This window comes from Pogona vitticeps, chromosome 4, assembly GCF_051106095.1.
Source record: "Pogona vitticeps strain Pit_001003342236 chromosome 4, PviZW2.1, whole genome shotgun sequence".
In the NCBI taxonomy this organism is placed as follows: Eukaryota; Metazoa; Chordata; class Lepidosauria; order Squamata; family Agamidae; genus Pogona; species Pogona vitticeps.
This window is the reverse complement of record NC_135786.1, coordinates 229,180,266-229,204,209: the sequence shown is the minus strand read 5'-3', so window position 1 is coordinate 229,204,209 and position 23,944 is coordinate 229,180,266. Positions and strand designations below refer to the sequence as shown.

General features: G+C 41.5%; 1 protein-coding gene across 4 annotated transcripts in view; it reads left to right on the top strand.

Moving 5' to 3' along the window:
- ASAP1 (ArfGAP with SH3 domain, ankyrin repeat and PH domain 1) overlaps nucleotides 1-23,944 on the top strand; it is a 145,939-nt gene that overhangs the window by 100,777 nt on the left and 21,218 nt on the right. For 3 of the 4 annotated variants that reach the window (XM_072999340.2, XM_072999341.2, XM_078391647.1), the window contains 12 exons: nucleotides 76-163; nucleotides 493-541; nucleotides 1,202-1,365; nucleotides 1,568-1,701; nucleotides 2,140-2,231; nucleotides 5,551-5,737; nucleotides 6,415-6,500; nucleotides 8,158-8,273; nucleotides 10,144-10,211; nucleotides 10,897-11,004; nucleotides 11,177-11,405; nucleotides 20,885-21,055. In XM_072999340.2, coding sequence (XP_072855441.2) covers nucleotides 76-163; nucleotides 493-541; nucleotides 1,202-1,365; nucleotides 1,568-1,701; nucleotides 2,140-2,231; nucleotides 5,551-5,737; nucleotides 6,415-6,500; nucleotides 8,158-8,273; nucleotides 10,144-10,211; nucleotides 10,897-11,004; nucleotides 11,177-11,405; nucleotides 20,885-21,055 — 1,492 coding nt within the window. The remainder of the gene's footprint in view (nucleotides 1-75; nucleotides 164-492; nucleotides 542-1,201; nucleotides 1,366-1,567; nucleotides 1,702-2,139; nucleotides 2,232-5,550; nucleotides 5,738-6,414; nucleotides 6,501-8,157; nucleotides 8,274-10,143; nucleotides 10,212-10,896; nucleotides 11,005-11,176; nucleotides 11,406-20,884; nucleotides 21,056-23,944) is intronic. The other variant, XM_072999342.2, reaches the window with a different exon arrangement.

Below are 23,944 nucleotides of genomic sequence, written 5' to 3'. Positions count from 1 at the left end.
ACAGCAGAATTGAACAATATTTTATTGTTGCCAAATCAAGAATGTTTTAACTAGAACAAGATCATCTTTTTTTAGTCAAACAGGCAGCCTGCTAAGTTGTATTTACTAACCTGCCAGGTGAAACCAAATGCTGAAGACAAGAAATCGTTTGACCTGATATCACGTATGTTACATTTAAAGTTAATTGGCATGTTCATCATGATTTGCATTGGGTTGTCATGGATAGCTATTTTAAGTTGTATAATTACTAAGCATCCCCCGCTATAGATATTTTATATGAAGATGTTGAGAACTATTCTTTTTAAAGTGATCAGAATGTTTTCTACTGAAACAGAGATATTGAACATTTCTTGACACAGTCCAATATATGTTCTAAGATACTAAATATATTTTTTTTCTAATTTGAGTCTTGAAATCTTGAAACAAAAACAAAAAAAGTAAAAGCCCTTAGGTTATGTTCATTATTTGAGCATTTACACATTTCTGTTCCAGATAACAGAACGTACCACTTTCAAGCAGAAGATGAGCAAGACTATGTAGCGTAAGCATGTTTTTATTTCTTGACTTAAGGCTGCAATTTAATTTTGTTCATCTATGGAACATAACAGATTTGGTTGCACTATGAATGGCTATAGTTGTGCTCACCTAATTACACCTCATTTGAGCATTAGTTATCTAGGTTGTAAAAGTCCAATTTCCTAACTTTCTGAACACTTCCTTGTTGAAAAAATATGACTTCTAATGCATGCAAACATATGTGCTTGAATTGTTCCTTTGAATATTATATAAATGATGAATCATATACCTTAAAGTATTCATAGTAGAACAGATTTAGTACAATCCATAAGATAGAAATCGTATTCCTTTTTGGCCTGATGTGCAATGAGTCATGCCCCTCCTGTGCCTTGTAGAATGATTCACTGTCAACTGAGTTCTGACATGTGAAACCAGCCACTTTGATCACAATCTTTCTCATGGCATAGGAAATCTTCAAAAGCAGAACCGGATTTAAGTTCACCCTTTGCTTTACTCTTTCTCTTGTAGAGTCCTCACTCTTAGATTGGGACAAGCAGGTGACTCCTGACACACACACGCCCCACAGCCTAGTCTTGAAAGACCTGTTTTCTAGTCAAACTGAGGGAGAAAGAGAAAAATGTCACAGCTTAACTAAAACATTAAAAACATTTATATTTTATATTAGATGGATATCAGTATTGACCAATAGTAAAGAAGAGGCTTTAAATATGGCATTCCGTGGAGAAGAGAACACAGGAGACAATAGTTTAGATGATCTTACAAAAGCCATTATTGATGACATCCAGAGGTTACCTGGAAATGATGTCTGCTGTGACTGTGGATCACCAGGTATTTTTATCAATGAATTTTAGTTGACATGGAAATTACTTTTCTGACACATTTGTTTGTGGGAAATGCAGAGGGATACAAATTCACAGTTTTAGCAAAAGTATCAGTAGTAATTTTACTGCTACAATGCAATGTCCATTAGCACTACTGTGAATTAAAATAACATTTTTTCTAATGTTTTGTTTTGTTCTGTTTTGTTCAGATCCAACATGGCTTTCAACTAACCTGGGTATTTTAACCTGCATAGAATGTTCTGGAATACATAGAGAAATGGGTGTTCATGTCTCTCGAATACAGTCTTTAGAGCTAGACAAATTAGGAACATCTGAACTCTTGGTAAGGAACATTACAAAGAAATTAAGATTCCCTTGCCTTAGAACTAATAAACTTGTTTGGTTGCTGATAAAGAATAATAATTACATGGAGAAGGGCCCAAGCTCAGTCCCCATCATCTCTAGTGTTGGAAGAGACTTCTGTGTGATCCTGCAGGTCACTGTAAAGACAGTGGCAGGAGTAGACTTACTCTGATTTCTGCACTTCTTTGTTTCAATGTGAAATTATTGGTGACCATAGATTAGAGCAGAATTTTAGAGGAAACAGTTTCTTAGAAGGTTTGTATTGGTCCTTTTTAGATGTTTCAATTTACTTGGAAAGGAAGCAGCCTTTATCATAACATGGAAACATCCACTGTATTTCAAACATTATGTGTCTAAGACTGCAGTCTGAAAGCAGATTCTTAATTGCGTTGCTTCCACCCCCCCTTTTTTTTTACAGTTGGTCAAGAACATAGGAAACAATATTTTTAATGAACTTATGGAGGGCAACTTGCCAAGTCCTTCTCCAAAACCTACTCCATCGAGTGATATGTAAGTCATGAAAGAATATTATATTCGGGCAAAATTTTCATGGGATATGTGTTCTGTTTTTTAGCAAGAAAGACAGAATAAAACAAAAATAATAACTTTGTGGATACAGACCTCAGTTAGACAAGACTTCAGATGCTATACTTCACAAAATCTAGTTTTGTTATTGAATGCCATTTTTCAGGTCAGAAAATCTGACACCTGAACATCCTCCTAAGAGCCCTGTAGAACTTTATAGACCTCTATTTGGGGGGCGGGGGGGGGGGAATCAGAAGCCTTTTTTGTCACAGCTGTCATTATCCCATTTAATTTTTTATTTTTATTTAAAATATTTTTATACTGCCTTTCTACTTAAAAAGGACCCAAGCCAGCTTACATCATTAAAAAACAATATCCATAAGCTAAAAACAGTAAGTACAGTGGTGCCTCGCTTAACGATTTTAATTGGTTCAAAAAAAAAACATCGCTATGTTAAAACATTGTTAAGCGAAACACCATTTCCCATAGAGATGCATTGAAAACCGGATAATCCATTCCAATTGGAACGGATTACCATCCTTAAGCGAAAATCCCCATAGGAAAAAACGTTAAGCGAAACCCATTGAAATGCATTGAAGCCTATTTCAATGGGGGAAAAAATTCACAAAAAATTCAAAAAGACTCAGAACAAAGCCAAATTAAGTTAACGAAGGTTTTATTAGGTGCACTAACGATTCCAAGCATTTTAAACATTTTTTAAACATTTTAGAATATTTTAAAAATAGCAAAAACAGGGCTGTTAAAAAAACGTTAAGCGAAACAAGGGGACCTAAAACTGTCATCGTTAAGTGAAACATGGTCCCGAAATCGTTAAGCGAAAATCGCCCATAGGGAAAATCGTTAAGTGAAGTACAAGATTGCTCTGAAAAAGCCATCGTTAAGTGAATTTTTCGTTGTACGAAGCAATCGTTAAGCGAGGCACCACTGTATACAAATATTGAAATGAAACAAACATTATTTTAAAAGCAGAAAGTAAAATCAGTGCTAAACACATTTAAAACTACCTAGCACAACACTCAGTTTAAAAAAAATCTCTCTCAGACCATCAGTCATTAAGGATAAACCTGCCTGAAGAGAAAGGTCTTTGCCTGCTTGTGGAAGGAGAGCAAAGATGGGGCCAGCCTGGCCTCCTGTGGGAGGGAGTTCCAGAGTCTTGGGGAAGAGAAGGCCCTCTCCTGTGCTCCTGTGAAGGTGGAGGGACTGAGAGAAAGGCCTCCCTTGATGATCTTAATGCTTAGCAGGCACATAGACAGAGATGTGGTCTTTTAGATACAGTAGCTTGAATCCGAGCCATTTGTTCCAGAATGAGATCAGACCATTTTTCCAATCGTATCAATATTCATCTATTAAGTTTTTTTCATTGTTGCAATAATTCCAGGCAACATCAGCTTGTCTAATTTTACAGATTTAGTTTATCTACATTGCTGAGAAATATTTAGCAGGAAATGCTAAAATATCAAAGTTCTTAAAAGTTAAGTATGTATTAAAAGAGTAGGCTCCCTGAATCAACAAAATTGAATCACAGACACACGAGTGGGAACTGTCTCAACAGTATGCAATACTGGAAGACAGATGGGGAAAGCCGAAAGTGGATGTATTTGCTTCTTACAACAGAACATGCAGGATGTAGTGTTCTTGGGGAAACAAAAGGAAACATTATTTGGGAGATGTCTTCACAGTCTCTTGCAAAGGATGCCTGATGGATATGTTTCCCCCATTTCCAATGATTCATTGTAGAATACTAAAGATCAAACAAGATGAATCAGATGTAATTCTGATAACACCAGCCAAAGTTCACTACTCTGTTGCTGATGGCAAAAGACAGAATGAAATTGCCAATGTATCACAACCTAACGTCAGAAGGAATCAATGTGCCACCTAGATATAGAACAACTGAAGTTGTCTTCATGGAGAATAAGTCACTGATAAAGCGTATTCTGCAGCAAGCAAGAAATCCATCTACTAAACCATTGTGTGACTTCTGTGATTGTGTATGATTTATATACTGCCCAGAGTAGACACGTTCTAGATCTAAATCTAATAAATAAATAAATACCAGTGGAAGAAATGTATGGAATATGCATAAGCAGTTAATGAGAATAGCAATCCAGTTTCACTACAGACTACTTTTAAATTTCCTCTTCACATACAGCGATTGGAATTGTCAATTTCATCTATGAAGGTGTACATAGCTGCAATAGTAGCCCATCAACCTGAAAATCACCCATCCTCACTGCTGTGTAGAGATCCAACTCTAAGAAATTGTTAAAGAACACGGCCAAAGAGCCTGAAAAACCCACAACAACCATTAGATCCCGGCCGTAAAAGCCTTCGCGAATATAGTTTGAAAAATACTTACTCTGATACGAAGCCACCGCAAGCACTATCTCTGGCTTTAGTGTTGACACAGCTAATGAAAAGTCCATTTGAACCCATGACTTTCCAAATAGCATTCCTAACTGCTATGACTTCAGTAAGAAGAGCAAGTGAGATTTCTGCATTGAGAGATGATCCACCATATATTTAATTTAGCAAAGATATATATATGGACATACGCTTGCTCTCAAAAATAGTGTCATCAGTTCTCATGTCTCAGCCACTGATATTACAAACCTTTTATGCATCACCACAAAACGGCTTAGAAAGGATGTTACATATCTTAGATATGAAGAGAGCAACAGAGAAGGCCCTCCTGTCCTTCTATTTATCAAAAACAAGAGTGTAGAAAAACATCTAGACTCTTTGCATATTATTAAATAGTTTTCCACAGTCGTTAAATGAGTGGTTAATACGATAAAATTGGCTCAGATATCAAAGGTCCTTCAACGACATCAATGGCTTTTACAATAGCGAGAGGGGTTGATATATAGAACATTTGTGGAGCATCAACATGGTCTCAACTTCTGACCTTTGTAAATCATTATAGACTTGATTTGAGAGCTCAAAGAGATGCTTCTTTTGGTAGAGCAATCCTGTCTTGGATTCCGGAGTGACAGCCCATCTGTAATAAGTGACCAGAAATTGGCTACTTCCTTGTATTTTGATACTTACAAAAGGAATGGGCTTGATAGGGGTAGGGGCCATTCCTTCTAAGTACAGCAAGGAGGTTGTGGAAGATACTTGAAAACATTATAGCTGATTTGTTCCTCATATACATGTCCTGATAATTTTTTAAAATTTAATCTGTGGCCTCAAGTTGAAAATGGACTTGGTTGATTGATTTAAAAGTAGTGTGACAGTGCTTAGTGGCTTTCTAGGAATAATTTTTCCCTTCTTTTCTCAGGTCTGTTCGTAAAGAATTTATTATTGCTAAATATGTTGAACGTAAGTTCTGCAGAAAGACTTGCCTCTCTGCAGCCGCTAAACTGAATGAACTACTTGAGGCTGTCAAATCCAGGGATTTACTTGCACTACTTCAAGTCTATATAGAAGGCGTTGAACTAATGGAACCATTGCTGGATCCTGGACAGGTAAGACTTATCTGACAAGTGGTCTGAAAAGGATGATTCCCCAGAGCAAGCCACACTATCCTATAAAGCAGGGGAGGAAAGTGTGGCCCTTCAGATGTTGGACTGTAATTCATAATAACTCCAGGCAATGTAGTGGTGCAAGAACTGCTATTCAGAACTATACTTTTGCTTTTGTCTCAGATCAGATTAAAATGGATGCTTTATCTTAATTATAATAACCATTTTAGCCCTTCAGTACAATTCCTGGACATTGACCCAAGCCTCAGAAGAGTCTTGCCTTGGTTCTGTCGGCAATTTGTAATACTGTCTATCCTTGTTCTGAGACCATGTTGTAAACTTTGATGCTGGGAATTCTGCTGATAACAATGGTTAGGCAGGCAGTGAAGTGTAGTTGTCCTAAATGGCCGTTGAGGGTGGAGGAAATGACCACATAACTATGAGGCCACAGTATTGAAGGTTTTTAAAAGATTGAAGGAATATGGCTCCATTAGTGTTGAAACCAGCTATTGATATTGAGAGCTGCATAGTTCATAATCACATACAAGCATGTCTGTAAGGGACACATCGTTTCCATGCTAGCATGTCTTTATCTGAATGAAAAGAAGTCTTAAGTCCTTAACGCTACAGTTTTGTTCAGTTTACTTTGTTTTGTTTGGCTGTTTTGGTTTGTCCTTTAGGAACCAGGTGAAACAGCCCTTCATGTAGCAATCCGGACTGCTGACCAGACTTCACTCCCTGTGGTTGACTTCCTTGTTCAAAACTGGTAAAGACCATTTGCTGGTATCCTGACTTGTCGTAATTGAATTACTCTGTAAAGTGTTGAAATAATAATGATATGTACTACCTCACCTTTCTCAAACTAAAGTACTAAAAGCCATGCCACATCTCTCCAGCCCAACATTCCTCTTTCTGTGCTGTTTTGGAGAAAACTATACACTGGATGTGAAGACAGAATGTCGTCTTGTTTTTGTTTTCAGTAGCTGTTGATAAAACTGTACTTGATGAGTTTTACTCCTTTTCTTTTGAAAACATTTGAAACCGTTGTTGTATCATCTTCTCATTTACCCATTTTACTTATATCCTTCTCCTAAAAGCTCAATATAGCTTACATTTCATTTATTTATAAATAGAATGAATAAATGATTATATGGCAATGAGTTCCTCATTAGAAAATATTTTAATTGCCTGAAATATATTGCCTATCAGCTTCATTTGGAGATCCCGAGTTCTAACATTAAGAGAGAGGGGAACAACATTTTATCTACTTCCTCAATTATCATTTTGCTTCCCCTTTGTAAAATATCTTCAAGTTGTACACTAGCCATTTTGAAGGGACAACCAGATTTTTCTATCTTATTCCAAATATGGCTGCACCACTGCTCTGCATTAAAGCAGTATTGTAGTGTGCCTTTAAGCACTTTTGTATAATGCTGTTTGCTGTTTTCAGTGTCTAGACTTTTTAGGGTCAATCTACATGTTATGTTAAACATGCATTTTGGATTGGGACACCCCACCCCACCCCCATCCATTCACAAGTGCATAGGAACTAATTCTAGATCTGAAGATGGAGGAAGGAAGTCATTGAAGCTTCTGCCAATTCTTTGTTTGCTTAGTACATCATTCAGGGTAAATCACAACTTTGCAGTGCTCCTAAAATAATTTCTTTACTTATGCACCTTTGAGTCTTCATCCCCAGGAGGATTTAAGGTTTTCTTTCTGTCTGTTTATGCTCTCATTCATATTTGGTAAGGACAAAAGAGAGGTCCTCCTCTATGGCTGTTCCCAGGCTACAGACTCTCCTTCCAAAGGCAAAAACAGGGTTGTTGTTGTTGTTGTTTTTAAAAAAGCTCCTGTTGTAAAATGCCTTGGATCATGTAAGGGAGAAAAGCAGGATATTGGATGGATGGATGAATAGAGAAACAGATAAAATTCTTCCAGCCCTGCAAAGTTTGTGATCTTTTTCTAGCAGCTGTTGTGACTTTCTTACCCTTACAGTTATGGTAGAAAAATAGAAATGTATTGATATCTGTAAATTTCAAGGGGACAATAAAATTTTGTAGTGTAGTATTCCACCTATCACAAAACAGAAGTGGTGAAAGAATGTTTGTGGCTGAAATTGGAACAAAATGGCTTCCACTATGAGACTGCTTAAAACTATTTCCAGTACTCTAAAGACCAGAAAAACTACTAGCAGTGTTTCTTTTCTCAGCTGTTTATAGTTTTTTAATAGGTGAGCAGAGATTTGAACCCAGGCCTCCTGCATCCTAGTCCATCACTCTGTCCACTGCACCATATTGGGTGTCTGGCTGTTTATAGGCTTTTGACACTATAGGATGAAGTATATTTATATTCAGCAAAAACAGTACAAAGTACTTATGTACCGTAGGGTACTAACAGAGTTTTTCATCTTTGATTTTCAGTGGATACTTGGATAAACAAACAACGTTGGGGAATACAGCCCTGCATTATTGCAGTATATATAATAAACCTGAATGTTTGAAATTGGTGTTGAAGAGCAAATCAGTCATAGATATAGGTAAGCAAGTTTGTCTCTGGAATATTTTGAATATTCAGTAAAGAAAGTTTTGCAAATATATAAGCTTTAAACAGGGGATTAGAATTCATTGCAGAAGTATTTCAACTTAGACACAGAGTTAGAGTAAATAACAATTTTTTCGAATTAATTTAAAAAACCTTATTTGGTACAAATCTCTGGGCAATTCCTGATACAGATTTACTTCATGTTTCATATGCATGGCCTTTGACAGCTTGTTTAAATGTGCATTTTATACCTGCTTTCCCAGACAATGAAAATGTAGAGCAGCGTTTACATTTTTGTTTATTTTGAAAGCTTTTCAGAATATTTAGATTCAAAAAGGTTTTTGTCTAAACATTCATAAATTGGAAGATTTATAAGTGAGAGGTGACAGTAGAATATAATTTAGGGTAGTTTTCCCAAACAGTATAGTACTTTCCACAAACTAGTAAGCTCCCCCAATATCATTTCACTTCTTCCAGGACCCAAGAAGGGCAGATCTCTGCTGCTAATCATTATACCTCTACACTGCTTGCAAAACAATGAGAAGTCCCTTTCTTACCATCAGGTGTCAGGCAAAACAAGGTTTTGCTGGAATGACTTCCTCATCTTGAATTGCTCTTGCTCTTCCTGTGCACCAAGATTATTTTTGGTCTACATGTCAGTAGTCTGATTTTTCTTTTCAACGTCCAAAATCCTGTTGCATCCTTACACTAGCAGAAGGGAAATGATGTAACTGCAGTGGCAAGTTGCTACTGATTAACAAGACCCTGCTTGGATTCCAAGTCATGTGGCAAGTGATCCACCTGGCATGCAGTGACAGATCCAAATGGGCTGGGTAATTGGGAGCAGTTTGCTGCTGGAAGTTAACACCATTTTGCTTCCACTGGCCTGACTATTCAAGAGGATTCTGTTGTTCTTGCGAGGAAGGGGCAGAAGTCCAATACAGCCATGCCCATGTGTCTTGCCCACTGCCCTGGAAGGAGGAGGGACAACCAGGGATGCCCCTGTCCAAGCCTGGAGGAGGGACAAGGGAGAAACAGAGGAAAAGACAGATTCCCCAGAAGAGGGGGGAAATGGTGGGAAACAAAGGAAAGGAAAAGAATGGGGGGAGGAGGAGTAGAAATGTATAAAAGGGAAACAGAGAGAAAGAGGGCAAAAGAAGTTGGCTGGTCAGAGAGTAAAAAGCCACAGGAGAACTCCCTGAAGGATGGGAGGGGATTGTGCTAGAGAAGCCCTGGACAGGGGGAGTGGGAACGACTGAAGGTACCCTATGAAGAAGTGGAGAGGAGGAGAAATCCTTGTCCCCAGAGAAACCTTCATACTGTGGAGTGACAAAGAGAGAAGGGGGCTTGAACAGCAACAGACTCAGGAAGGTAGAGGGGGAAAACACCCGAGACTCCATGGAACCGCCTTTCCGTAACTGGTCAGGAACCCTAAGGGAAACCTCAAGGTTAGGCACATGTTGGCAGGAAGAGAGGATGAGTAATGGAGAAAGGAATCCGACCCCTGTCGGCAGGATTCTGGCCACCAGACACCACCCAAGGCCAAGGGTGGAAGGGAAGGGGCCATCACAGTGGATGGTGACTTAGATGGGCAGAAATGGAGAAAGAATTTGTGGAATCCCTTCCTCTCTGCATTGGAGAGAGAGAAGGCGAGTTATTACCAGAAGTTGTTAAGAGGGATCTCATTGGATCATTGCTAATAAAAGTTGATCTTTTGCAGCATGAACATTTCTCTGCATTGCTCTGGGGAAAGTAATGAAGGTGGGAGGTTGCGGGGAGGTCATGAACCTTCCCAGAATGATTTGTTTCATTATAATATTGGTTCAGCACAGTTTGAGTGATATCTTCATATTTAAATTGTACAGTAAACCATGCTGGAGAAACAGCGATGGACATAGCAAAGAGACTGAAAGCTACCCAATGTGAAGAACTGGTAAGGGGGGGGGGGGGAGAGAGATGGGAATTCTTCTAATTGTGTAAGGCAGTACAATACAGGGGTTATGAGATGCATGTGTGGGGTTACACTGCCAATGGAAAGCATGGAGGAAGAAATAGTTTCTGCCAGTACACCTTATGCCCCTAAGGTCTGCTCCCATATATGGGAATATATTTCTAAACAGCATAAAAGGAGGCACATGATGGGGAATTGGAGAGATCAACAGCAACAAATCTCCCATCTCCTCTCTCCTGTGGAGTAGCCTGTGTTGGACCAGAATTCTAAGTCCTTAAAAAAAGAGAGATATTTATGCCAGATGTGAATCTGTGTATGGATTCTCTTACTAAAGAGCAGGACCATATTTTACATTTTTCCAGCTCCATATAGCCTCAGCGCATACACATACATGTTTGCTCAAAACCTCAATTAAACGTTCCCCCGTTTCCTGTTGCTCACAGGGGTGCTGATTTCACATTAGTGACCATGTTTTTTATTTTATATTGTTTTAGACAAGTATTAACCATTTACTTTCATATTTTCTTCACTTGCTTGAAACTCCAGTCCTTTTTTAGTATAATAAATCAGAAAAAGAATGAATTAAAAGGTATTAAATCTGCATTCAAAAGAATAAAATAAGCTTTTTGCAATCCCAAATTTTAAATATTTGAAATTGTCTTTTCAGCTTTCCCAGGCCAAAGAAGGAATCCTAAATCCACACGTGCATGTCGAGTATGAGTGGAATCTTCGGCAGGAAGAAATGGATGAAAGTGATGATGACTTGGATGACAAGGTAGAGAGAAGTCTGTAATCAGATTTTTGTGAAATGAGTCGTACAGGTGATGGCATGTGTGTTGCTTTTGATGAAAATAGGTTTGTTCTGTAATAGTTACTTCTCTTCTACTATGGTACTGCCTTAGCAACTAAATAGCACTCACTGTAATAAATGTATTATTTTCCCACAGCCAAGTCCAATAAAGAAGGAACGTTCTCCAAGACCTCAAAGCTTTTGCCATTCCAGTATTTCTCCCCAAGACAAAATGGCTCTTCCTGGTCTTAGCACTCCAAGAGACAAACAGAGACTCTCCTATGGAGCCTTCCCAAATCAGATTTTTGTCTCCACAACCACAGACTCCACAACATCTCCAACAGGAACGGATGCTCCTCCGCTTCCACCTAGAAATGCTGGAAAAGGTAGGTTTTTTACATATTGGTGTCTGCCATGGCTAATAACCCTTATGATTGACTCATCTTTCTCTTCAGTTCTGTAAAATTATTGTTTGATTTTAATTTATAGGAAGTCATTCCAGCAAAAGCAAGGAGTCTTACGTCATAATTATAATAAGTTTTATTTTGCTTAAGTCTTTGAATAAAGTATTTGTTAATAATAAATAATAAGTATCTGTTAATAATAATAAAGTATGTTAAGTTCTTTAGTAATATAGGCTCCCAAAATCCTATTTAATCTATGAGATTCTCTGTGTGGTGTGTTACATGCTGTCAGGTTGGAACCAACTTACAGTGACCCTAACACAGTGGTCCCCGACCTTTTTGCCTTCACGGACAAGTTTAGCGGGGGGTGGAGGGCGTCCATGGGTACATACTTGGGAGGGGCTGTATGTGCATGCGTGCAGGTGTGGGTGGGGCAGTGCGGGCATAGGAGGGGCCCTTAATGAGGGTGAAAGAGGAGAGCACAAAAAACAGTGTGAAGCTCAGCATAAAAAAAATAAAGATCATGGCCAGTGGTCCCATCACCTCCTGGCAAATAGAAGGGGGAAGATATGGTGGCAGTGACAGATTTTACTTTCTTGGGCTCCAGGATCACTGCAGATGGTGACTGCAGCCACGAAATTAAAAGACGGCTGCTTGTTGGGAGGAAAGCGATGAGAAACCTAGACAGCATCTTAAAAAGCAGAGACATCACCTTGCCAACAAAAGTCCAAATAGTCAAAGCTATGGTTTTTCCTGTAGTGACGTATGGAAGTGAGAGCTGGACCATAAAGAAAGCTGACCACCGAAGAATTGATGCTTTTGAATTGTGGAGTTGGAGGAGACTCTTGAGAGTCCCCTGGACTGCAAAGAGAACAAACCTATCCTTTTTGACGGAAATCAACCCTGAGTGCTCACTGGAAGGACAGATCCTGAAGCTGAGGCTCCAGTAATTTGGACATCTCATGAGAAGAGAAGACTCCCTGGAAAAAAACCCTGATGTTGGGAAAATGTGAAGGCAAGAGAAGGGGATGACAGAGGATGAGATTGTTGGACAGTGTCATTGAAGCTACCAACATGAAATTGACCCAACTCTGGAAGGCAGTGGAAGACAGGAGGGCCTGGCGTGCTGTAGTCCATGGGGTCACGAAGAGTCAGACACAACTTAAAAACTAAACAAGAACACGAGAGAGATATCTGGCTGGATAGCTCAGTGATTTTAAATATCTGGTTGTGGAGGCAGAGATTGGGAGTTCAATTCCCCTCTATGCTTCCTAGTAAAGCCAGCCTGTCTGGCCTTGGGAAAAGTGTACAGTCCCAGGGCATGCTCAGAAGAAGAGAATGAAAACCAGTCCACGGAGGCAAAAAGGTTGGGGACCACTGTGTTCTTTTATTCCTCCTCACTTTCTGCCATCAGAGTGGTATCATCTGCATATCGGAGGTTGTTGATATTTCTTTGGCAATCTTAATTCTGGTTTGGGATTCCTCAAGTCCAGCCTTTTGCATGATGTATTCTGCATATAAGTTAAATAAGCAGGGAGACAATATACAGCCTTGTCGTACTCCTTTCCCAATTTTGAACCAGTCAGTTGTTCCATATCCAGTTCTAACTGTTGCTTCCTGTCCCACATATGGATTTCTCAGGAGATAGATAAGGTGGTTAGGCACTCCCATTTCTTTAAGGTCCACTCAGTCTAAGGTTTTTGCATAGTCAATGAAGCAGCAGTAGATGTTTTTCTGGAACTCTGGCTTTCTCCATAACCTAGTGCATGTTAGCAATTTGGTCTCTAACCCCACTGTCCAGCTTGTACTTCTGGGAGTTCTCGGTCCACATACTGCTGAACCCTACCTTGTAGGATTTTGAGCATAAGCTTGCTAGCGTGTGAAATGAGTGCAATTGTAGTTGGAGCATTCTTTGGCACTGCCCTTCTTTGGGATTGGGATGTAGACTGATCTTTTCCAGTCCTCTGGCCACTGCTGAGTTTTCCAAACTTGCTGGCATATTGAGTGTAGCATCTTAACAACATCATCTTTTAAGATTTTAAATAGTTCCACTGGAATGCCATCACCTCCACTGGCCTTGTTTGTTAGCCATGCTTACTAAGGCCCACTTGACTTCACTCTCCAGGATGTCTGGCTCAAGGCCAGCAACCACACTATCTCTTGTTGTTTACCTCAGAACTGACTATTGCTTTGCATTCAATCCCAACATTTTTGTATATTTATGTATATTTATATATTTTAGATGTCTTATTTGTGGCTGGTCTTTTGACTGTAATGAAGTTTTATCTAATCACTATCTGGGTTGTCCCAGTTGTCCAGATAATTCCTCTGTGTATTCTTGCCACCTCTTCTTGATGTCTTCTGCTTCTACGAGTTCCCTACCATTTTGTTCTTTATCATGTCCATCTTTGCACAAAATGTTCCTTTAATATTTCCAATTTTCTTGAACAGATTTCTGGTTTTTCCCTTTCTATTATTTTCCTCTATTTATTTGCACTGTTCATTTAAGAAGGCTTTCTTGTCTCTCCTTGCTATTCTTTGGAAGCCAGCATTCTATTTTCTGTAACTTTCCCTATCTCCCTTGCATTTTGTTTCCCTTCTCTTCTCTGCTATTTGTAAGGCCCCGTTGGACAGCCACATTGCTTTCTTGCATTTCCTTTTCTTTGGGATAGATTTTGTTGCTGCCTCCTGTACAATGTTATGAACCTTCATCCATAGTTCTTCGGCACTCTGTCCACCAAATCTAGTTCCTTAAATCTGTTCTTCACCTCCAGTGTATATTCATAAAGGATTTGGTTTAGATTATACCTGAGTAGCCCAGTGGTTTTTCCTACTTTTTTCAGTTTAAGCTTAAGTTTTGCTATAAGCTGATGATCAGAGCCACAATCATCTCCAATCAGCTCCAGGTCTTATTTTTGCTGACTGTATCTCTCATGCCTCCTGTAATTAATAACATAGGCTTTTTTTGAGCAAGAGACTCAGGGGACTGTTCCATCTGGATAAAATAATGTGACAGGTTTTTTAAAAAAAATCAATTTGTTGATACTATAACTTAGTTTGCTAATTTGCAACAAAATCTGATTCTTGACTTTCATTGTTTTAATGTTTGCACATTATAAATTGACTAAAAAACAGATCCTGCAAAACTTCATGGATACCATCAGTGGAGCAATGAAGACAAAAATATGGTCCTGTATGTTTGTGAATAAAATACCTAGCTATGAGGCATCACTAGGACTCTGTACCCATTTTTGAAGAACTACTGGATTTTGTTTCTAAATTATTGGAGCATATCCTGGTCCGATGATGATATAACTTTGAATATATTATCCTTGATAGGAATCTATTATTATTTTAAATATGTTTCGAATGAAATTATTATTATATTTTAAAAATAGTAGTAAAGTCATTCAGATACCACTGATAGCTGAAGAGTGCATTCAAACAGAGATTAAAACATCTAAATATATGTAAAATAGGGAAAGATCTTTTTAAAGCCAACATGATGTGAAAATGTAGTGCACTGTTCTTGTGCATTTAGAAACAGCACCGTGGGCAGAGGGAAGGAGGAATGCAAAAGTTGCAAGTATAAAAAATTGTCCATGTCGTTGCCAATATAATCAGGTACCACTGCAGTCCAACTTGCATAGATGAGCTGATTCATACATATGTTGAGATAGAAAGGCATAGTCCTTATTGAACCTGGAGGCGGAGGGGGTGGATCTGAGCTTCCTCAATGAATTTTTATTAAGCCGTTTCCATTTGGAATCTGTGTTGGATTTCTTTTCTTTATATAAAAGTTAAAAAAAAGACAATCATGTGGTGGCACCTTAAAGACTAACTTTTATATTTTTATATGAGCTTTCACGGACAAGTTCACTTAATTAGACATAAGAGGAGGTATGACATGGCAAATATTTATACATGGCATCAAGGTATAGTAGTCAAGACACAGAGATCATGGTTGGTAAGAAAGTCAGGGATGTGAAACCTTGTGATGATAGTGTCTTTGATATGCAGGTCTTTAGCAGAAGCTTGTGCTGTAAAGAATGCGAGAGCCTCTGTTATAAATTAACTACCGTAAAATAACAATGGTACAGGAACATGAATGGTAGAGGAACATTAGATGGGCTATTTTCCCCCTACAAGCTTTTCTTTGGAATCAGTTGCAGTACTGAAGGAACTGGCTGAAGAACAGGACCATTATCCATAAATTTCTTGAAAACATGGGAAATGGTTGAGATGCCAGAGGATAGGAGGAGGGCCAATGTTGTCCCTGTCTTCAAAAAGGGCAAAAAAGAGGAACCTGGGAGCTATAGGCCAATAGAAGCCAACATAGATTTGTCAAGAACAAATCCTGCCAAACTAATTTGAGCTCGTTTTTTGATTAGGTCACCTCCCTGATAGACAGAGGGAATGCTGCAGATGTAGTATATCTTGACTTCAGCAAAGCTTTTGACAAAGTGCCCCATGATATCCTGATTAGCAAGCTAACTAGGTGTGGCCCGAATAGATCAAGTGTCTGGTGAATACACAATTGGCTACAGGATCGTATTCAGAGGGTGATGATTAATAGGTGCTTCTCTAACTGTGAAAAGGTAACCAGTGGGGTGCTCCAAGGCTCAGTCCTGGGCCTGGTGCTCTTCAGTATTTTTATTAATGACTTGGATGAGGAAGTGCAGAGAATGCTTCTCCAATTTGCTGATTATATGAAATTGAGTGGAACAGCTAATACCCTAGAAGACAGAAACAACATGAAAATGACCCAATAGGATGGAGCACTGGGCCGAAAGCAGCAGAATGAAATTCAACAGGGATAAGTGCAAATTCCTGCATCTCGGAAAAAGAAACCAATTGCACAGTTACAAATGGGGGATACCTGGCTCAACAAAACTATGAGTGAGAAGGATCTTGGAATTGTCATAGATGTCAAGCTAAATATGAGCCAACAGTGTGATGTGGCTAAAAAAAGGTTAATGCTGTTCTAGACTGCATTAAGAGAAGGATAGCTTCCAAATCCTGTGAGGTGCTAGTCCCCCTCTATTCAGCACTGGTTAGCCCTCACCTTGAGTATTGGGTCCAGTTCTGGACATCAGACTTCAAGAAGGATGCTTAAAAATTGGAACAAGTTCAGAAGAGGGCGACAAGAATGATCAGGGGGCTGGAAACCAAGACTTATGAGGAAAGGTTGAAAGAACTGGGCTAGAGACGGGGGTATACATATACTAATACTGTACAAATATCCCCACGCAGGTGGGAATAATGAGGGTGGCCAGATCTCTCCATTTATGATTTCGCCGCTGGCATCGGCTCCTTAGAGGTTTTCTATCGTGCTGTGGATTAGCCACTCTGCAACCTGGCAGAGAGGCTTGTCATCCTGCCTCCTGATGGACTGGGTAATCGATTGTGGACAATGGCGCAATAGGAAGCCTCTGTGGAGCCGGCAGCAGCGGCAAAATCATGAGTGGACGGTCTGGCCCCATGGGGCCCAATTATGTTATTTCCACCTATGCAGGGATATTCATATTCTTATACAAATATCCCCATCTCTAAACCGAGCATGTTTAGCCTTGAGAAAAGAAGGCTGATCTGATAGCACTTTTCAAATATTTGAAAGGCTGTCATACAGAGGAGGGCAGGATCTTTTCTCAATCATCACAGAGTTCAGGACACACAACAAAGGGCTCAAGTTAAAGGAAGCCAGATTTCGGTTGAATATCAGGAAAAACTTCTTAACTGTTAGAGCAGTACAACAATGGAACCAGTGACCTTTTTCAGCTCAAGTGCCCAAAATGAGGGGTGGGGAAGAAACCAGTGGCTGCCGTGCCACCCGGAAGACCAGAACTGGAACAAGAAGTGGCTGTTTCAGGGGGAATCATGAGGATGGATAGGAAGTTAAAAGGGGAATCAAGGGGACGGAGAGGAAGTTAAAGGGGGAATCATGCAGACGGATAGGAGGTTAAAAGGACCTGGAACAGGAAAAGAAAGGGGGAATTCCAGCTGCAGCCACTTCAAAAGGTTTGCCACGTACCAGAAGAAAGGGCTTCGCATGCCAGCTGTGGCACAATGCCATAGGTTCGCCATCACTGTTCTAGTGTGTGAATTACCCCAGACAATGGATGACCACAAGAGCAGAGTAAAGAATCTGTTTTACTTCAGAAATTTCTAAGGTGGACCTGTTAAGAGGGGCAGAAACATCCGAGAGATGCAGTGCTGAGTGAGAACCCATGTTCCTACCATTTGAGCTACAGTATTTTTTGGTGATGTAATGCAGTTCTTTTCCCAGATAGCCCACCCATCGCTACCTGGAATGCAGTGGTATAGGACTTTCAGGCCCAATCGGCTATGATAGTCTCTGCAATTCCAGCTTCTTCACATTCATCTCTCATTTAGAAGTTTCACATAAACTATCATGAATATAATTTTTTATGTAATGGTTACATGGCGCTTCTGTTTTAAAAAGTGGAACCAGCACAAACACCACAGTATGTCATAAAGGTTTGTAGGCTTAAATTCACATTTGAAAATGGAGACATGGGCAAGGCTTGGTTAACATATATTCAGTTCCACTGCCATTCTGTTCATCTTTAAAATGTTAATAGAATGTTAACCAAAGAAGTGTTAAGCAAATAACTCCTCCCCCCCCCGCCGATTAGCCCATCTAATTTGGGCCATGGTGGACCACAGTAGAATTAGGTACAAAAACAGGCTAGTGTTAGTAGAGGAAATAGTAACTAGAAAAGGAGCAGGTAGTTTTAATATTTCTCTAGAAAGGCAGAAGTGAAATGAACTATATTGATACTGAAAAGAAGTTACCGTATTTTTTGCACTATAAGACACACTTTTTTCCCACAAAACGGGGGTGGAAAATCTGTGCGTCTTATGTAGCGAAGAAAACAGATTATTTTTTCCTGTTTTCTTCTCCTAAAAATTTGGTGCGTCTTATGGAGCGAAAAATCAACAGTTTTATATTTTTCTCAGAGACTGCTTTGAAAGGAGGCAGAGCAAGTTTTTCCTGCAAACTGAACTGGTTTATTCTAAGTAACAACAGCACATGGCCAAATTCACAGTTCATAACATCATTGGTCTAGTTCACATAATTCATACATTATGCCTGAAAGCTGGGAAGGGGTTGCATTGACTGGTGGGAATGCAGACAAGCAATGCTCCCCACCATTCTGTCCTTACTTGACTAAAGGGCCTTTATTGAAATTAAACTTTTGCCATGTTCCCTTTTCACAGGTTTAAAAATAATCTCCATTCTCATTCACTTTCTAAAACGTTATAAATCTTCATAGCATATTTTTGGTGGCATGGAAGACTTAATAAAGAAGAACTATACTAGTAACACACACTGAAATGCAGCACACTGCTAGGATTGCATGCTCTTAAACTCTTGCTGTCTTCCCTGTATCTGAATATTCTTCTTTGCCCCCTCTCTCCCTGTGCTACAATACCCCCCTCCCCCCCCCCCCAAAAAAAGCTCGCAAGCAAGCTACAATCGTCTTCCTCTAGCATTCTCCAACACTCAGACACTTCACTGAGCTGGATCTTCCAGACCTCAGGGGGAGAACACAACACATTCAGGAAGGCAGAGGTGAAAAATCAGCTTCTGCCAGCCAAATTATTCAGGATCTGCGAATATAATCCAATGGTTTGAGGCAGCCCTAATTACTGCTAAATATGACTTCAATGCCATATGCTTAAAGCTATGCATGTTCAATTGCTTTCTGATCAGATTTTGTATCCAAATGTTTCCTTAAAAAATTGGTATGGTCTTCTCTGAGCTGATTTAGAGGTGTTCTGAACTGATCTGTTCATGGGGGGGTGCTGTTTGCAGATGTACGTATCTGTGTTTCTGGATTGCAGTCGGTGGGGGTTGAAGAGAGGCAAATGGGAAGGACAGAGGGCTATGACCTAGAGAGGCAGTATGGAGTGCTATCAACTTTGGAAATGTAGTAGACACACACTGTGTAGAGAAAACCCATAGCAGCTTCCTTCTTTCCATCCTCTCCCCAGACGCTGTGTTTGGGGATGGTAAGTGATGTCCCTTATTGACTCCTGGCTTGCTCAAGTGTGCCTTAGATGTGGTCTGTCCACAGAATGCTGCATGCTTGGCATCCCACCCATTCCGGCACATAGACGGGCACATATAACATGGGGGTGGGAAGCACCCCCTTCGTATCAATTGCGTAGGAGAGGTTGTGCCATGTCAAATACAAAAAAAAAAACAACAGTAATTTCAGGTGGATATTTCTTCTGTGACACTCTTGTGGTGCATCAAGCATTAAAAAATATTTAGAATAATGGGAGAAAATATATGTTTGGGATGATGAATATGTCTTCAGTCAGTGCTCTGGCTTGCCCAAATGGACTCACCCGTTGCCTAGCCCAAATCAGAGTGCTGCACATTTTGTATCTACTCACTCTGGAACGTACAGCTTCCCGCAGCAAGAAAAAAAAGTGAGTATACAAAGAAAAGACAGCAAGAGACATCTTATTGTAAAAAGGTAGAAATGGTGGTAATGGGGAGAAAACACTACTTTAATCTATCCAGTCAAAACTTGCACAAGAGTCAATGAATCTGTTCCATGATCAAACCAAGGCTTTCTGAGTTCTGGTGCATCCCTATATCCACCAATTCTCAGTGTAGCTACTTAAAAGAAAAGGCATTTTTGAAACAATAGCATTGTACAATGTTTTGTTTTAATCTGTAACACAAATCTGTACTATTTGGTATTACTGATCTTTCTAATCTGAACAGCAAAAAAGTTTTTCTTCTTATTTATCTTTCAAAACACTTGGAAGTAAATTTATTTGTAAATTAGTTTACAGGTTTGGAGTTAACATTATGAAAATAAAATCTATACATTTACAGAGCTGGATCACTGTTGAAATCAATGGAATTTAGGTTAGTCATACTTAAACCCCACTTATTGCAATGGTCTGTGCTAAATATGAATAACGGGATCTAACTCATAATGGGAGGAATCCTGTTACCGTTTTCCACATGTGCAATGATCCCGTTGTACATGTGATAGTTGAAAAATGCCCGTGGTGCAAAGGAATAATCAATCATAAGTGCCACGAAGAATGGCAGAGCAGTCCATCAGCAGAGCAGCTACCTTCCTCTGTTACAAATAGGATTCTGGCCACTGAATAAGTTCACCTAAACACTGCCTGGTATGTCTAAAGATTAAATGGCAATTCTTTTGTGGTCTAGCTTTTCTCTGACACTCTATGTTTTGTCTTTCTGTCTTCATACGCACAGGAGCTGATTCATTCAAAGTACCCGCATTTTACAGAAAAACTAATCATGTATTGTTAATCTTACCAATGTTGGAAATGTCTTACTGTTTTTCAGCACCTCACTAAAATTTATTGTGGTGCAAATTGTGTTCCTTTTGTGCCATTATGTTTTAACCTTGCGTTAGTAAGAAGGTCTCTGTTTGATTTTACAGGTCCATCTGGCCCTCCTTCAACCCTCCCTTTAAGTACTCAAACCACTAGCGGCAGCTCCACTCTGTCTAAGAAGAGGCCCCCGCCCCCGCCCCCAGGACATAAAAGAACCCTCTCTGACCCTCCAAGCCCACTACCTCATGGACCCCAGAATAAGGGCCAAATTCCTTGGGGTGAGTCTTAAAACACCAGACAACTCTCAGGTGCGGTTGGGAAATGTGCATATAGTGCCTCTCTTTTTGGTGTTAATGCCGAACGTGTGCATAAAGGCTCAATTCAGACTTCTCACCAGATCACATCCAAGGAGGCATTAAATACGGTTTGGTGTGACATCTGAATTGACAAACTACTGGCCAGCAAACCAGACTCCCAAATCATGGTTCATATGATATCTGTTTGGTGTGATCTCTAAACTGGCAAAATTAGGCCTCTTCTTAGGGAAAGGAGTGATGAGCAGATGGAAACTGGAAATAGAGCAGAACTGTAGGTCTTGGATTTCTGAGCCATATATATGGTTCAGTTGTATACTGTATATGGAAGCTCAAAGAAGAGCTTTAGTTTTCTGTAGGTCTTGGATGTCTGAATTGAGCCATTGATTGCTATTTATAAATTAAGTACTCCAGCTGTTAAGCCTGCTGATGTTTTACGACTTTATTTCTAGGTAATTCCAAAGATTTGCAGCTTCATTTGTACCTAGTGGTAGCAATCCATGGAAAAACGATCATGACATTTTGTGAACACAGCTCTCTTGGGCTTTAATAAGCATTATCTCCTCGTAATGATTGGGAAATTCATCCATGGTCTTCAAAGTTGTACATTTTCAGTCTTCACTTGATCATATTCAAGGAAAACTTTTCAAGCTGCTTTCCCTTAAGGTTCTCCTCCAGGGTGGGCAATAGCTGTCCCTCAGTATCCTCAGCCGAGGAAGCAGATGGGACACTCCCTTTAGGGTCCCCTTATCCTTACACACAGATATGACTGTTTCATCTAATGAAAAACAATCCAGTCCAAGAGGCTTCTAGATGCAAAAGGGATTTTTTAAAAAAATGTGAAAAATGTAATTCTTCTTGGGGTAGGGGGGGCTTCAGGTGGTATTGGGACCACATATACCCCATGGACTAGATCTTTTCCACCCATGCAGTAAAGGAAACAGTTTATAAATAGTTGGAAAACAGATATGGCTAAAACATATTCAGTCGTAATATGCTAAAAAGCAGTTACCGTATTTTTTGCACCATAAGACGCACTTTCCCCCCTCCAAAATGTGGGTGGGGAAGTCAGTGCGTCTAATGGTGTGAATGCAGCAATTTCGTCGCTGCTGGCCCCGTGGGGGGGAGCGTCGCAAGGGTCCGGGTGAGCCTTCCAGGACCCTTGCGAGGCTCCCCCACGCCCCCACGGGGCCAGCACCGGCGAAATCGCCAGCTTCCAGGTGGGGGGAACGTCGCAAGGGTCCTGGGAGCTCACTCAGATCCTTGCGACGCTCCTCCCACCCACGCACCGGCCAGCACTGGCAAAATCGCCAGGTTCTGGGAGTGTTTTGAGGCTTCCCAAGCCTCAAAACACTCCCAGAACCTGGCGATTTTACCCCCCCTGGTCCCATGGGGGGGTGGGTGGAGGGTGGCAAGGGTCCAAGAGAGCCTTCCAGGACCCTTGCCACCCTCCCCCCACCCCCCCACGGGGCCAGCCCTGGCGAAATCGCCAGGTTCTGGGAGTGTTTTGAGGCTTCCCAAGCCTCAAAACACTCCCAGAACCTGGCGATTTTACCCCCCCTGGTCCCATGGGGGGGGTGGAGGGTGGCAAGGGTCCAAGGGAGCCTTCCAGGACCCTTGCCACCCTCCCCCCACCCCACCCCCCCCCCCGCGGGGCCAGCCCTGGCGAAATCGCCAGGTTCTGGGAGTGTTTTGAGGCTTCCCAAGCCTCAAAACACTCCCAGAACCTGGCGATTTTACCCCCCCTGGTCCCATGGGGGGGTGGGTGGAGGGTGGCAAGGGTCCAAGGGAGCCTTCCAGGACCCTTGCCACCCTCCCCCCACCCACCCCCCGCGGGGCCAGCCCTGGCGAAATCGCCAGGTTCTGGGAGTGTTTGGAAGCTTGATAAGCCTCCAAACACTCTCAGAAGCTGGCGATTTTAAACCCCCCCCCCGCTCCGTGGGGGGTAGGTGGAGGGTGGCAAGGGTGCAAGGGACCCTCCCTTGGACCCATGTCACCCTCCCCCCACCCACCCCCACGTGGCTAGGGGGGGTAAAATCGCCAGCTTCTGGGAGTGTTTGAAGGCTTGGGGAGCCTCCAAACACTCCCAGAAGCTGGCGATTTTACCCCGCCCCCCGGTCCCATGGGGGGGGTGGAGGGTGGCAAGGGTCCAAGAGAGCCTCCCAGGACCCTTGCCAGGCTCCCACCCACCCACCCCCATGGGGCCAGGGAGGTTAAAATCGCCAGCTTCTGGGAGTGTTTGGAGGCTTGGGGAGCCTCCAAACACTCCCAGAACCTGGCAATTTTACCCCCCCGGGTCCCATGGGGGGGGGGTGGAGGGTGGCAAGGGTCCAAGGGACCCTCCCTTGGACCCATGCCACCCTCCCCCCACCCACCCCCACGTGGCCAGGGGGGGTAAAATCGGGAGCTGGCGATTTTACCCCCCCTGGTCCCATGGGGGGGGTGGGAGGCTCCCTTGGACCCTTGCCAGGCTCCCACCCACCCCCACGGGGACAGCGGGGGGAAAATCGGGAGCTTCCAGGACCTTTTCTGAGCCTGGAAAGGCTCAGAAAAGATCCTGGAAGCTGCCTATTTTGCCCCCTCTGTTGCCCGGGGGAGGCAGGGTGAGTCTCCAAAGGGTCCTAGGGTGTGTTCTAGGACTCTTTGGAGACTGACCCTGCCTCCCCTGGGGGCCAGAGGGGATGAAATCACCACCTTTGGGGGCTCTTCTGAGGCTTGGGAAACTTCAGAAGAGCCCCAGAAGGTGGCGATTTCACCCCCTCTCGCCCCCGAGGGAGGCAGGGGGAGGCTCCAAAGGGTCCTGGAACACACCCTAGGACCCTAGGGTGTGTTCCATAAGATGGACCTCTCCAT